Raw genomic sequence first — 13256 nt, 5'->3', positions numbered from 1 at the left:
AAGAAATAACAAAATCGTAGTATTTAAATTAGTGTTGATTTGTACTCATCAGTCTTGTTCGTAAAAAGTTGCAGAACTATTTTGAGGTAGATAGGTCTATTTACGTTAAATTATTTGTTACCGGTTTGCTATAACCAATATATATATAACCAAATGTAAAATATAATACCAAGTTCCTAAAGCGCCACAAAACATTAGTTTCAAAATGTCTAAAATTTGAAATGACTTACACTTACGTCTTAAAACACTTTATCGTATTCTTGACATGACTGTACTCGTACCTAATTCAAATTAACTTGATACAAAAATGTCTCAAGATTAAAACGTACAATTCTCAAAATAACTAAAACTCGTAGCTGCTATGGAAAAATTTATAAATTTATAAATCACTGTTTTTCATTAATAAAAATAAAAAATATCAAACTTAATAGAGGGCGCAACATATATCGTCATAAACATCGTTTCTCCAGGTTTCTCCTGATTTTACTGTGGCTTCCGATTTGATAGGAAATACTCTTGTTGAACAGTCATAGCAACAAAATTTATATCAACAAACGTTTTCGTTGCTTGTCTCGCTCATCGCTTTTTGTTATAAATCAAGCAACAAGTCCAAAGTGATCTCTTCTCTCTCCCGCATACTAAAAGGTCAGCAAAATATCTCGCATTACGAATTACAGTATTATACCAAGTACACAACAGTGGCTGGGTAACGAAATGCCTCCTGAAATGTGGGGTTGGAAGCGAGGAGCTGATGGAACCCTAAAGACAATTATCACCACTGATCCTCCAGCTCCTGGCATCGTACTGACTTACATTTTTTGTCGCTGCAAAAGCGCTTTCCCTGGAAAATATGGATGTAGAAATTGAAAAGTCGGTATTAAATGCAGTCTAATACGTTTCGGCTGCTTGGGCTCATGTACAAACGGTGTACCTGTAGATGTCATAGAAGGAGAAGACGGTAATGTCGATCTAGAAAACGATGAGTAACATAATAAAGATGAACTAATTTGCTTTTTCTTTTTTTAAACAATATTTGAGAACCTACTTCGTTAACAATTTCTTAAATTGTGTATTTTTTATCTCCTTGTTAACTTATGCATCCTATATCTCCTAAAGTGTTGGTCGTAGAGACCAAATTTGTAGGAAATTTTATGTAGAAACTTTTGTTCGAAGTAATCATAATGCTATTCGTACAAATATTCGAGATATGAGGAAAACCTGAAAAAAGCTACCTTCAACCCCCCCTTACACCCTGAGCACAGCCCTCACTCTTGAAAAATTAATTGTAGAAATTAAGTACTAAGTAAAGAAATTAATTATTATTTTATTATTTAATTATAACCAACACTTAGCTAATAAGTTCCTACTAACACAATTATGGAAGGATGTAGTCTCTGCCTACCCCGTTGGGAAAGAGGCGTGATTTTATGTATGTATGTATAACAGAATTATGTATGAGTCACTAAGTTACTCGAATTAAATGAATTATTATTATTATAAATATAGCGATAAATAATTTAATTAATCATCAACATAGATTTCATCCAATTTTATCTTGTTATTATTATTATCATAAATACGATCGCAAAATTTAGTACCCAGTCCTAATTTTAGGTATTATGAGGCAGTCATTTTGATCTTTGGACCATTTAAAGGTATATTTGAATTTTGGTAATTATGAAACTAATACATTTTCACCTTCAGTCTTAATAATAATTCGATATTTGAAGGAGTTGCTTTATTTACCAATTATTTTGGATCTCGAATGTAATGTGTAAAGGTAATTATGACATTTTGTTATACGGAAAATAAATCTATTTCAGATTTTTGACATTTTGGAACTTATCTGTTTTGACATTGCGACGTACTAAAAAACATGGTATTATGATATTTGGTTGTAGCAAACCAGTTAAATTTTTTTTGTTTATTCCCGTCCCTATGGATTCCTGTCTTTTTCGTAGTTATGGCCGAGTTTGTAAAATTAAAAAACGAATGCTGCTAGAATGCCTAGTAACATGAAACTAGAACTGTTTCAAATCATGTATCTTGGGGGCTGTCGTCTTGACTGCCTTGCGAGCTGCCTGAACTCTTCATTTGCGGGTCGCTCTTCTTTTCCACCTGTATCATACAATAAAAAAATGTTAAGAAACAATATTTTATCCCCAACCATTTATTACATACATAGTATAGTCAGAAAGTTCATAAACCTGTGAGCAACATTTTTATCAAAAATATCTGAACACGACTCTATTGCTAACAGCGTAGAAGCGTGTCTAGATATTTTTGATTAAATTTTTGCTCACAAGTTTATGAACTCGACTGTAGAGTCGCTTTCAAATATTACTAATTAGTCACTGTGCTGAAAAATCGACAAATAGGTAAGACATTCGTACAAAGGATGCATCGTGCATGTTAATTACACCATATCGACAACTCGGACGCTATTTCTATTTCATTTTCAAATCTTTTAAAAAACGAACTTTTGTTTTAGTTCCGAAGTTTATTTCATAAATATATCATTTAATGGTGTAATTTGAGGGAATACACAAAATATTAATAAAAAGTACACGTTTATAATACGCATAGTTAGTAGCTAGGTTGTTTAAATGGTAAGAAAAGTAAAAAATTGAGTTTTACAAAAAATTCAAATTGATGATTACCTATCCCGAAAAAGCAATTCAACCACTCTGTAGAAAACCTGCATCAACCTTCAAGCAGTGCCTTAGTCTCTATCAAATTCCATATTATGTTTGGAAAAGTGCAAGTATACGCTGGTGTGCAACATTGTATTGCATAATTGGGCTCCACAGAAAACGAGAAAAGTTGTGAGTTGTGATTACTTGTGATCAATAATCTAAGGGTACTATTCCATGAATTGTTATCTGACAAACGGTAACGGTGTCAAATTTGAATCAAAGGGGAACGTTTGAGTCATATTTTATATGATTCACTAACCAGTACAAGTGAATCATGTTCAAATTTGATCATGGCATGACTGATTGCTATCGGTACCGTTTTGTCATCTTTGAATACTGTACTGAGACATGGTTCGTGACATAATATGTATTAATTCCCGTTTTACTAACTTATTGATAAACACAATGAATTAAAAATTCATTGGTTTTTCCTGTCACTTTGACATGTGACTTGGCTAGACACAGGCAAAACAAATAATTAAATATACAAATTTGTACTATAAATTAGTAAGGTGAGATTTCTAATGTACAATGTTGGTATTAAAACTATATATAATACTTTATTGGCTAGTGTTTCATGACCGTTGTTGTCCAAGCACATAACTTCAGTCTTCCTTATACTAATTTTAAGGCCAAATCTACAGCAAGTAGCAACTCAGATGGAAATCAGACACTAACTGTTGCAGATCGCTTGGGGAATCCGCGACAAAGCACAAATGTATACTATGTTAAGTAGATAGGTACGTTTGGAAAAGCGCAAGTATACGCTGGTGTGCAACATTATATTGCATAATTGGGCTCCACAGAAAACGAGAGTTATTGCACATAACGAGTGGGGCAACACATGCTGAGTGGAGACCCTTTTTGGTATCCTGTCCTGTCGTGCCACCAAGTAAATTAGTTTTAGTGCTAGTTTTAGTCTTATTACTGTAGGGTGGTGGTACTTATGGAAACAAAATAAACTCTCTTTCTTTCTTTCTAATTATGATGTCGAATTTTGCTTGGTGGATGAATTTGACTCTTCTTACCTTTATAGGACAATCCGCAATAAGGTGGTCCTCGCTTTTGCAGTTGTGACATCTCTTTGGTTGCGGCCCAATACCGCACTTGGCAGCTATATGGTTAGCGAACTCTCCACAGTTATAGCAGCTGAAACGGAAAAAAGATAATATTTTTTTATTCATACATTATTATAAGCTTTTGCTTCACTGTCATTGTTAATAGTTAAATTAAACAAGAAAAATTAAATAAGTTTTGAATATCACATTAAAACAATATTTAAACATACCAACGAACCAAGGCGGATCGATTCGACAGTTATATATGTCAGACCTAATCTCTGCTGAATAATAAAGTTGAAACTTTACTTTAGTTATAGCTGTTGCAACTTACAAGCGCCTATAACCGTTGGTTTTTTATGACATGGCATGGCAAATGAATAATTCATGTAAGTACTTATGTTAGAAAAAATGTATAATGTTTTTCCACTAATTTTGTCATGCCAAAGGCTGTTAGAAACACAGGAAAACTTATTCTTACAAACTGCCTAACCCCGAAAGTCGTTTCTGGGAAACTGCATACGTATTTAACAAAACTAGCTTTCCCCGCGACTCTGTCTGCGAAGAATTAGTTTATCGCTATCCTGCAAGAATTATACACTTTAACAGGATAAAAACTACCCTATATCCTTCCCAGGGTCTCAAACTATCTCCATAACAAATTACATCTTAATCATTCAAGCGGTTTAAGCGTGAAGAGGTAACAGACACACATACAGGCAGTTACTTTTGCATTTATAATATTAATTAGGATTCCACATAATATTACCGATCAAAAGTCAAATCCACTTTTAAGAAGACAATGAAGACATAAGTATCTAAGGCGTATTATAAAATTAATGATAGAAAGGGACATTTGGAAATAATTCCGATACTGGATCCACAAGCCTGGGCCTTATAACTTACTCCTAACCAAAGGCCACGCGCGCTAGTAAGTCGCAACTTCTACTCAAGCTGTCCTAGTCTATTAGTTTACCGTAACTTTCTGAACCGTTTCTTAGCGAGTGGCCGGCGATTTGACCCTTGGCAGTCCACAGAGGAAGGACCAGAGACGCGCGTTGCCTCCAACCCCTTGTCCGACTCCTTGCACTCGAACTCGATCTCTTCTTCGTCGCCTAAGGACCGGAACCCTGGCATTTGAATGACGCTCTGAAACCGAAAAATAACCTTTTAATTTTAACAAAGACCAGGGAAACATTTTGTTTGAAGGTAGTTTTATATAAACTCTACTACCTACATATAAAAAAGTGACAGATTTTGTTCAGGAGAGTTCTAAAAGGTCTGCGCACACCACCGTTACCACGATAAAGGTTTTTTTGAGTTAGCATCGATTTCATAATCTGATGAATGGGTTCTTTCTTATGGAAACTCCTCCGTAAAGGCAAGATTTAGGCGAATTATATCATTATATACTTAAATTACTTTAGGATATTTTTTATTTCAATTGCACCTTCATTTATCTTGTCTCTATTTAAATAAAATAATGTTACTAAAAAAGCTCCAAATATGTTTTTTCGCCGTCGTTATATCACACTGGCATACCTACTGACCTATAAAAGTGTTTTTTTTTTTACACCAATGCTGTATTGTCATTGTTCTACGAGTAGTAGCTGTTTACGGTAAACAAATTATACATTAAAATATTCAGGATTAATTTTTTCTAATTATATGCTCGCAATATTACAAATATTACAATTGAGAACTTATCGTTCGTAAGATAAATCATCGACATCGGCACCCAATTCTTAAATGAATATCAATTTTACCGCTTCGGCGTAGAACGAAGTACAAGTTTAGTGGTGTAAATGTATAGAAAAAACATCCGGCCTTGATAAGCCGAACAAACAAATAAGCGCACTATCAGGTCAACCGCTAAGATATGGCACTATTTGGGAATGGATTTATTTCATTACTCTGAACTTCATCACAGAATATTCTATATGCTTTGGCGGCTACGAGCGGGAATCAAACAGCATCGATACTTTATAGCTAGATCATACAGATCATTTTTATGGGGGTTCTGAATGAAGTTATGTAGGAATAATCGATAAAGTTGTGAGTTGTGATTACTTGTGATCAATAATCTAAGGGTACTTTTCCATGAATTGTTATCTGACAAACGGTAACGGTGTCAAATTTGAATCAAAGGGGTACGTTTGAGTCATATTTTATATGATTCACTAACCAGTATAAGTGAATCATGTTCAAATTTGATCTTGGCATGACTGATTGCTATCGGTACCGTTTTGTCATCTTTGAATACTGTACTGAGACATGGTCCGTGACATATTATGTACTAATTTCCGTTTTACTACCTTATTCATTAATACAATCAACTAAAAATTCATTTGTTTTTCCTGTCACTTTGACATGTGCCTTGACTAGACACTGGCAAAACAAATAATTAAATGTTCAAATTTGTACTGTATATCAGTAAGGTGAGATTTCTAATGTAGAATGTATTACAACTATAATATAATACTTTATTGGCTCGTGCTTCATGACCGTTGTTGTCCAAGGACATAACTTCAGTCTTCCTTATACTCATTTTAAGGCCAAATCTACAGCAACTCAGATGGAAATCAGACACTGGCTGTTGCAGATCGCTTGGGGAATCCGCGACAAAGCACAAATCTTCCGCATACATGATCTCGGTAATCAATGTATGCGTAACTTTTGTGCTGGACATAAATCTGGCAAGGTTAAAAATACTACCGCTATTAAACTCGATTCAGAGGTGCTGTAGCAGGTTGAAAAAATTCGCTACTTGGGGAGTACTGTATCTGCTAAGTGTGAGTTTGATGCCGAAATTAACCGCAGGATTGCCTCTGCGGCTGCAGCTTTTGGTTAGCTGGATGCCAGGGTTTTCCGGTCGCATGACTTAAAGCTAGCCACAAAAATTTCGGTAGGTAAATATGGCAGTTGTCCTGCCTAATATCCATGTATTCCGCAAAAACGTGGACGGTGTACATTTGTCACATTCGCTCCTTGGACCGGTTCCACCTTAAATGTCCGCGATAAATTCTTAATATCCGATGGTCCGACCGTGTGAGGAAGACTGAAGTGCTGCGACGAACCAATGTGGGTGGCATTGAGTCGTATCTCATGCGGCGTCAACTTTGGTGGTGCGGGCATGTCTCAGGGATGGTGGAGGGGAGAGTGGAGCATTTTTTTTACTCGGAACTTAAGGAGGGCAAGCGTAAGCATTGCGGTCAACTAGTTAGGTACAAGGATGTGCTGAAACGCCACATGAAAAAAACGTGGAGGACGTTACTAAAAATTACCTTGTTGTGTTAACATATTTATAAAAAGATCGTCATTTCCGCAGTATTTTTTAGGGTTGAGTTACCTCAATTGCCGAAGACACTAGGTCCTTGCTTTGGTTTACTTATTTTTTCTTTTAATTTATGTGAGGTGAGGTATGTTAGATTAGATTTAATTTACTCGATAAAAGAATTGCTAATCACCTGGTGAACAAAAACGTCTTGCCCGCCATCGTCGGGGGTGATAAACCCCCACCCCTTGGCCACGTTGAACCACTTGCAGCGCCCGTGCCGCGTCACTCCCGTCACCCTCGCGGAACTCGGACCCCCACTACCTGGAATAAGAAATAATAATTATCATATATATTTATTATTATAAGATATAAAAATTTAAAAATGAGAATTTAAGTAAATTTTTTGGGACAATTTACGTCAGATAAAACCTAGCCTTTAAGCTACTGCTGCTTGTGGTGTCAGAATTACAACATTAGACTTAAGTCCACTTGCACGTAATTATTAGGTATTTTTAAAGTCAGATATTTTTAAATTTTGGATGGTTTTCTTAAAGAAACTTCTTAATTTCGAGTTGAGCATAGAAAATATAAACTGAGGTTGCTCTGTAGTAAGTAATATCAAAGACACCGTGTAAACACGTCCACGTATCTACGCTAAATTTGATAATTAATTAACTAAGAATAAAACTTTAATCCAATGAGTTATTTAGCTGCGTTAAGTGGGGTACCCTTTTGTTACAAATGCATACCCGGGACCTGATTTCTCCGTTCGGAAATCTATTAGCAATAAATAAGGGTCCGCGTTTGTTTACCGGACTAAGAAAGGGTATACGATTCCCCTTATCCTGCTTCTTTACAAAAAAAAACGTGGGAACCAAGAGAAAGAATAGCCTTTTTACATGTCTGTATGGTTATTGAACTCAAAGACTTTATATGAGCTTCAAATAAAATGTTGAAAGTACGTTTTTATTGACTGTTAAGTACGTGCTGTTTATTAATCGTTAACATGACTAATCAGCATCCACTTCCGCATTGTATCGATAATGATGTGACTAAGAGTTGCTCCGTGAAAAGTATTCGGAAATAACTGGCATAGTAAAAAGATGACTAATCTCTTATTTCAGTACCAAGTAAACCTCAAAACATCAATATATAGCTAACTGATTAAATCGAACACAAAAACAATGTGGCGAGCCACTGAACTATTTGTAGCTTACAGACTCGTACACCGCTTACTATAAATGAAAGTTTATCGGTAGGTTTGCTAATTCGTTACACATTTCCATGTGTCGGTATGTAAGCTTAGCATATTATTTCGGGCGGCAGCGGTAAAAGCGAGCTCGCAGGCACACGTGGCGTCGACGGGGCTTGAGGAATGTCTGGTATTTAGGTTGCTTTTCTGGTACCTCTTCATTCATTGCCGTAACACTGCACCTAGCAGGCATTCGTGCGCCGCCCGCGCCCCGCGCCGCCGCGTTCGTTGCCTTGTACTCCGTAGGGCTACCAGCTACAAGTTTCATAGTTGTAAGGCCGTGACTATTTAACATTAACCTATACAATTTTATTCACAATGATGAAAACAGCTGCTGGCCCGAGCTAGTCCTAAAATTCACTTAAGTTTGACGTAGAGCTTCAACATAAAAGCATGCTATGCACAGTTTTACCTATTCTGTTTGCATGAAAAATTTATAAACGATACTTACGCAAATTCAAGAGTACTTGGTGTATTAGTTAATGATTTAGTATTCGCTGAATACATATATTTATTTCAGTTACACGAAAGAAAATGTTATGATCTTTAAAACGATGATTTTCAATGATATTAAAAGTAGACTTATCCTTTGCCTTTCAAACGCCTTTTCTAACTTTAAAACCCTAGCCGAGTATAAAAATAAAGTTCAATAAATATTATGTATTTATTTTCTAAGGTTGAAAGCCGATGGGAAGGCGTAGACCAGTAGAGAGTAGCTTGTTTGTTGGGCAGGTTGCTTTTATCGTAGTACCGGACTCTGAAACGCATTCTATATGTCAATAAGATAGGTATTTACAATCAGGCAGAGGAATGGAATGTTACTAAATAGTTTCTTTTTTACGAGTACAAAACATTCGTCTGATGCACGCGCGAGATAAATTACATATTGTAGGTATATGATAAACTGACGGTTGACGTATATATTTATAAGATGTTTAGGGTAGCCATTTAGGTATTTTTAAGCAAGCTTACCCTGGCCCAAAAGTTTGCCATTTTTGAGACCATCATGAATTTTCGACTATTTTCAAGAAATAGATTGTTTGACCACATTCTAGGTAGTAGCAAGGCTATTAAAGTTATGCTAAGATGTCACACGGTCACAAAAGGTATTTTTTTTAACTAGCCAAGAGCGTGTCGGACACGCCCAAGATAGGGTTCCGTAGCCATTATGAAAAAATCAAGTAGGTACCTACCTAATGTTTTTCTAATGATTTCGTATTGTGTATGGAATCTTCCAAGTTTAGGTATATTTTATACCTTATTTATTTATTTATTTATTATTGCTGCGAATTTTTTTATGCATTTAAATGCATAAAAAAAAAGTAATTACAATTTAACGGAGGAAGGTCGTACATCCATCTTCTGGCAGAACTTTAGACATTCATCACACCAGCTTAAACCAACTACTCGCAAACACATCGCAGATTGGGGCCGATTCGAGGAGCGAGTTCATTAGGTGTAAAGCACGAACTAGTGACGATTTACGGCGGGACACACTACGTGCTACCGGTAGGCTGCTACTTACTCTTAAATCACCAATAATTCACAAGCAATCTTAGCCGTTATAATTTTCCTTGTAAATTTGATATACTTACTACCATCCTCGACGCTCGATTTTAATGAAAATTTGCACTTTAAAGTTTAATATTTCGCAAACAGATCACTGAATCGAAAAATCTAACGATACCCCACACTATTGGGTTAGTCGAGATTTTTTATTTGTTTTTTTTTTATTTTACCACTTTGTCGGCGTGACTGATTTTATATTCATCCCAAATTACAACTTTCTAGTATTAACGGTCTCTGAGCTTAGCCGCGGATAGACAGACGGATAGACATGGCGAAACTATAACCCTAGTTGACTACGGAAACCTAAAAAGGTCTTAGCCATCTCCCAAATCAACCTACAAAATACTCGCATCGATCCTGTATACATAAATAATAGGTAAAAGAAAATGTTAAAGTTCAAGTCCTTCAGTTCAGCTTTTCAGCACCAATTACTTATCAATCTACAATAATATTACTGGTAGTCGAAAAAATAGTATCACTCTGCGTGTGACCCAAATGTATATTTTATTGTTGTACCATTCACTTTTAATCAAATTGAAGTTTGTCTTCGTTCCGCAAACAAGAATCTCGACGTTCTTCCTGTTATCACATCGCCTGTGTCTTGTTAACGCCATGAATGTAAAAAGGCAATATTTGTACGGTACATTCCAAAACAAAACGGTTTAAGCATAATTTCACTCATACTCGTACGCTTACGCGACGCGACGCATTTGTTATGAAACATTGTGAAGAGCATGTAAATTGTAATTTAATAATTGCCCGTAACTTATGATTTTATCTGTTTCAATGGCTTCAAGCCTAGGGGTACCTTATTAATCTTAAAGGGGTAAAACAATGATACTTAAGAGGATTAAACCACTGCTCTATCTGTACACGTTTATAATTGCTTATACTTTTGTAGCCATAAATCGGTATTTGCTTGCGAATTTCCATTCACTTAAAATTAAGAGCTTAGGCGATCATTAATTACCTTACAGATTCATGCATCACTTTGTCATGACAATTAACCGAATTATTTTACTTACACAAGAAGTTTCTTATAAATATACATGTTTGTTAAATTAACTTTTTTAGGTGGTAACTACATGCGACAAAATTGCAATCCATTTGGCGCCCAAACAAACCCATGCTGTAACGGTTAACTCGCGCGTGCATAATAATGAAACATTATTGTTTACGTTCATTTAAAATGGGCTTTTTAGTACTTTGCATATTAAGACATATGGACTGTTTATTTAATTTCCAGTAATGAAAGAGGCCCTCGCGTGAGGGTCACAAATTAACGACGCGTAAGGATGCCATGTAAGTTTGATAAAAGTTGGAGTAAGTAATGTATTAAAAGTCTTATTATACCTACTCACTTTATTGTCTAAATTAACGAACGTATTATTATATTATTACTTCTATCATTGTTAATGGAACCTTGCCACGTGGAGTAAATAAGACGTACCAAATGAGAATATAAATGTGCATAATCTGGATGTTCTTGCTTAAAGGTCTCTACCCATTACACCGTTATCATACCATCACCGTAATAGCATCGTGTCAGGCAAAAATATTATATTCTTTGTATCGAAAAGGATGAGACTGCCCACTAACAGGTTCCGTAACCAACCGTCGCCGTCGCGTGTCATGTATGCGTTTGACATTCCGTTATTGACACGTTCCTATTACGGTCATGGCACGATACGTTATAGTATATTTATCCAAAGGGATCCTTTCGACTGCCATAATTTTATATGTCGTAATGTAATATTTGTCATAATTATTGCTAGTCATAATTTTTTTTCCCGCTGAAACCGTACATTCATACTAATATTATAAATGCGAGTGTGTGTATTTGTGTGTATGTTTGTCCGTATTTCACGCTGTAACGGAGCGCCGGATCGACGTGATTTTTGGCATAGAGATAGTTTATGAGCCGAAGAGTGACACAGGCTATTCTTTATCCCAGAAAAATGCACAGTTCCCGAGAAAACAGCGCACGATAACCGAATACCACGCGGGAGAAGGCGTGGGAAAAAGCTAGTTTTTCATAATCTTTTCAACGGTCATCCTGTAGAACTCTATAGGTTAGGTTAGGTTTGTTTTATAACAATTCTGAAAAATAAATGGTTTCAGAGAAAAAAAAGAGATGTCAAACATTACATTATGACTAACAATTTTCTACCAGTCGATGAAACAAACCAAACCAAACCAAACCAGCAGGGCTACTACGAAACTCGAAACTCGAAGTTCGCGTCGTGCGGTCCCTCTGACACTTATACTATTTAATAAGAGAGCGAGAGGGACGGTACGATACGAACTTCGAGTTTCGAGTTTCGTTGTAGCCCTGCAGAAGTCTAATCCTAAACGGTAGGCACTGCACTGTGGCAAACTTATGATGGCCAAACCCAGGCCCGCGGGCCACCAAGTGGCCCACCAAGGCATTTATATTTGCCCGCTAACGCGTTGATCGGCCTGTTTCTTCGGGTATAGTTTAAGTGGTTTATGGTTTAAGATATTTATTTCTAAAAAGATTTTTACAAAATCTCTTATAGAGAAATACATTTTTAAGCTTGATATAAAAATACAAAAACCGGCCAAGAGCGTATCGGACACGCCCAAAATAGGGTTCCGTAGCCATTACGAAAAAATTAAGTAATATTTTTCTAAGGATTTCGTATTTTATACGGAATCTTCAAAGCTTAGGTATATTTTATACCTTAGGCTGCTATTTACTCATAAACTACTAATTAATAATTCTCAAACAAACTTAGCCGTTATAGTTTTTCTTAAAAGTTTAATATTTTTTACAACGATACCACACACTGTAGGGTTGAATAAAAAAAAACACCCCCACTTTACGTCTAGATGAGAGGTAACCTAAAAAATATTTTTTGTTTTTTTTATTGTAAGTACTAATTTATTGAATCAGGCGTTACTTTGCGGAGGTCCATATCAATGAAATAAAATAATTTCCTTGCTCACCCGCGACCTTACGATAGCTAAGCTTATGCAAAATATGCGTGTTCATGCAGTTCCTCCACCTCCATACTGTAAGAACACACACAAATCACACAAACCCATCTATCACCACCACCACACTACACTGACGCGTTTCGAACTCAACCAGAGCTCATCTTCAGAGTGACACAACCGTACACCATGCTACCAGTTGTTAGACTAACGAACCACAGCCACCGTTTTAACTTGTCACTGTAACTCCCCAAGTACCCACATACGTTTTATGAAACAAAACAAAACTACCCACAAATTATTAATAAATTTTTTAACCGTCCTTCAAAACTACCTTGATTTTTATTTATTTACTGTCAAGGCATGTTTTATTAACTACCATTGCTGAAATTAGATCCAAGCCGTAGCAAGGGAGAGAGATGAAGGGGGATGATGATGTGGGTGGT

General features: G+C 36.0%; 1 protein-coding gene across 3 annotated transcripts in view; it reads right to left on the bottom strand.

Annotated features, from left to right (window-relative positions):
* Positions 1-255: 255 nt before the first annotated feature.
* Positions 256-13256, bottom strand: part of lin-28 (protein lin-28 homolog) — a 35282-nt gene continuing 22281 nt past the window's right edge. For 2 of the 3 annotated variants that reach the window (XM_074095341.1, XM_074095343.1), the window contains 4 exons: positions 7222-7352; positions 4731-4903; positions 3725-3845; positions 256-2118 (listed from right to left, as the gene is read on the bottom strand). In XM_074095341.1, coding sequence (XP_073951442.1) covers positions 2038-2118; positions 3725-3845; positions 4731-4903; positions 7222-7352 — 506 coding nt within the window. In that variant the 3' untranslated portion in view covers positions 256-2037. The remainder of the gene's footprint in view (positions 2119-3724; positions 3846-4730; positions 4904-7221; positions 7353-13256) is intronic. The other variant, XM_074095342.1, reaches the window with a different exon arrangement.

Source organism: Choristoneura fumiferana, chromosome 12, assembly GCF_025370935.1.
Source record: "Choristoneura fumiferana chromosome 12, NRCan_CFum_1, whole genome shotgun sequence".
Taxonomy (NCBI): Eukaryota; Metazoa; Arthropoda; class Insecta; order Lepidoptera; family Tortricidae; genus Choristoneura; species Choristoneura fumiferana.
The sequence above is the reverse complement of the archived record's forward strand: the minus strand, read 5'-3'. Positions and strand labels throughout refer to the sequence as shown.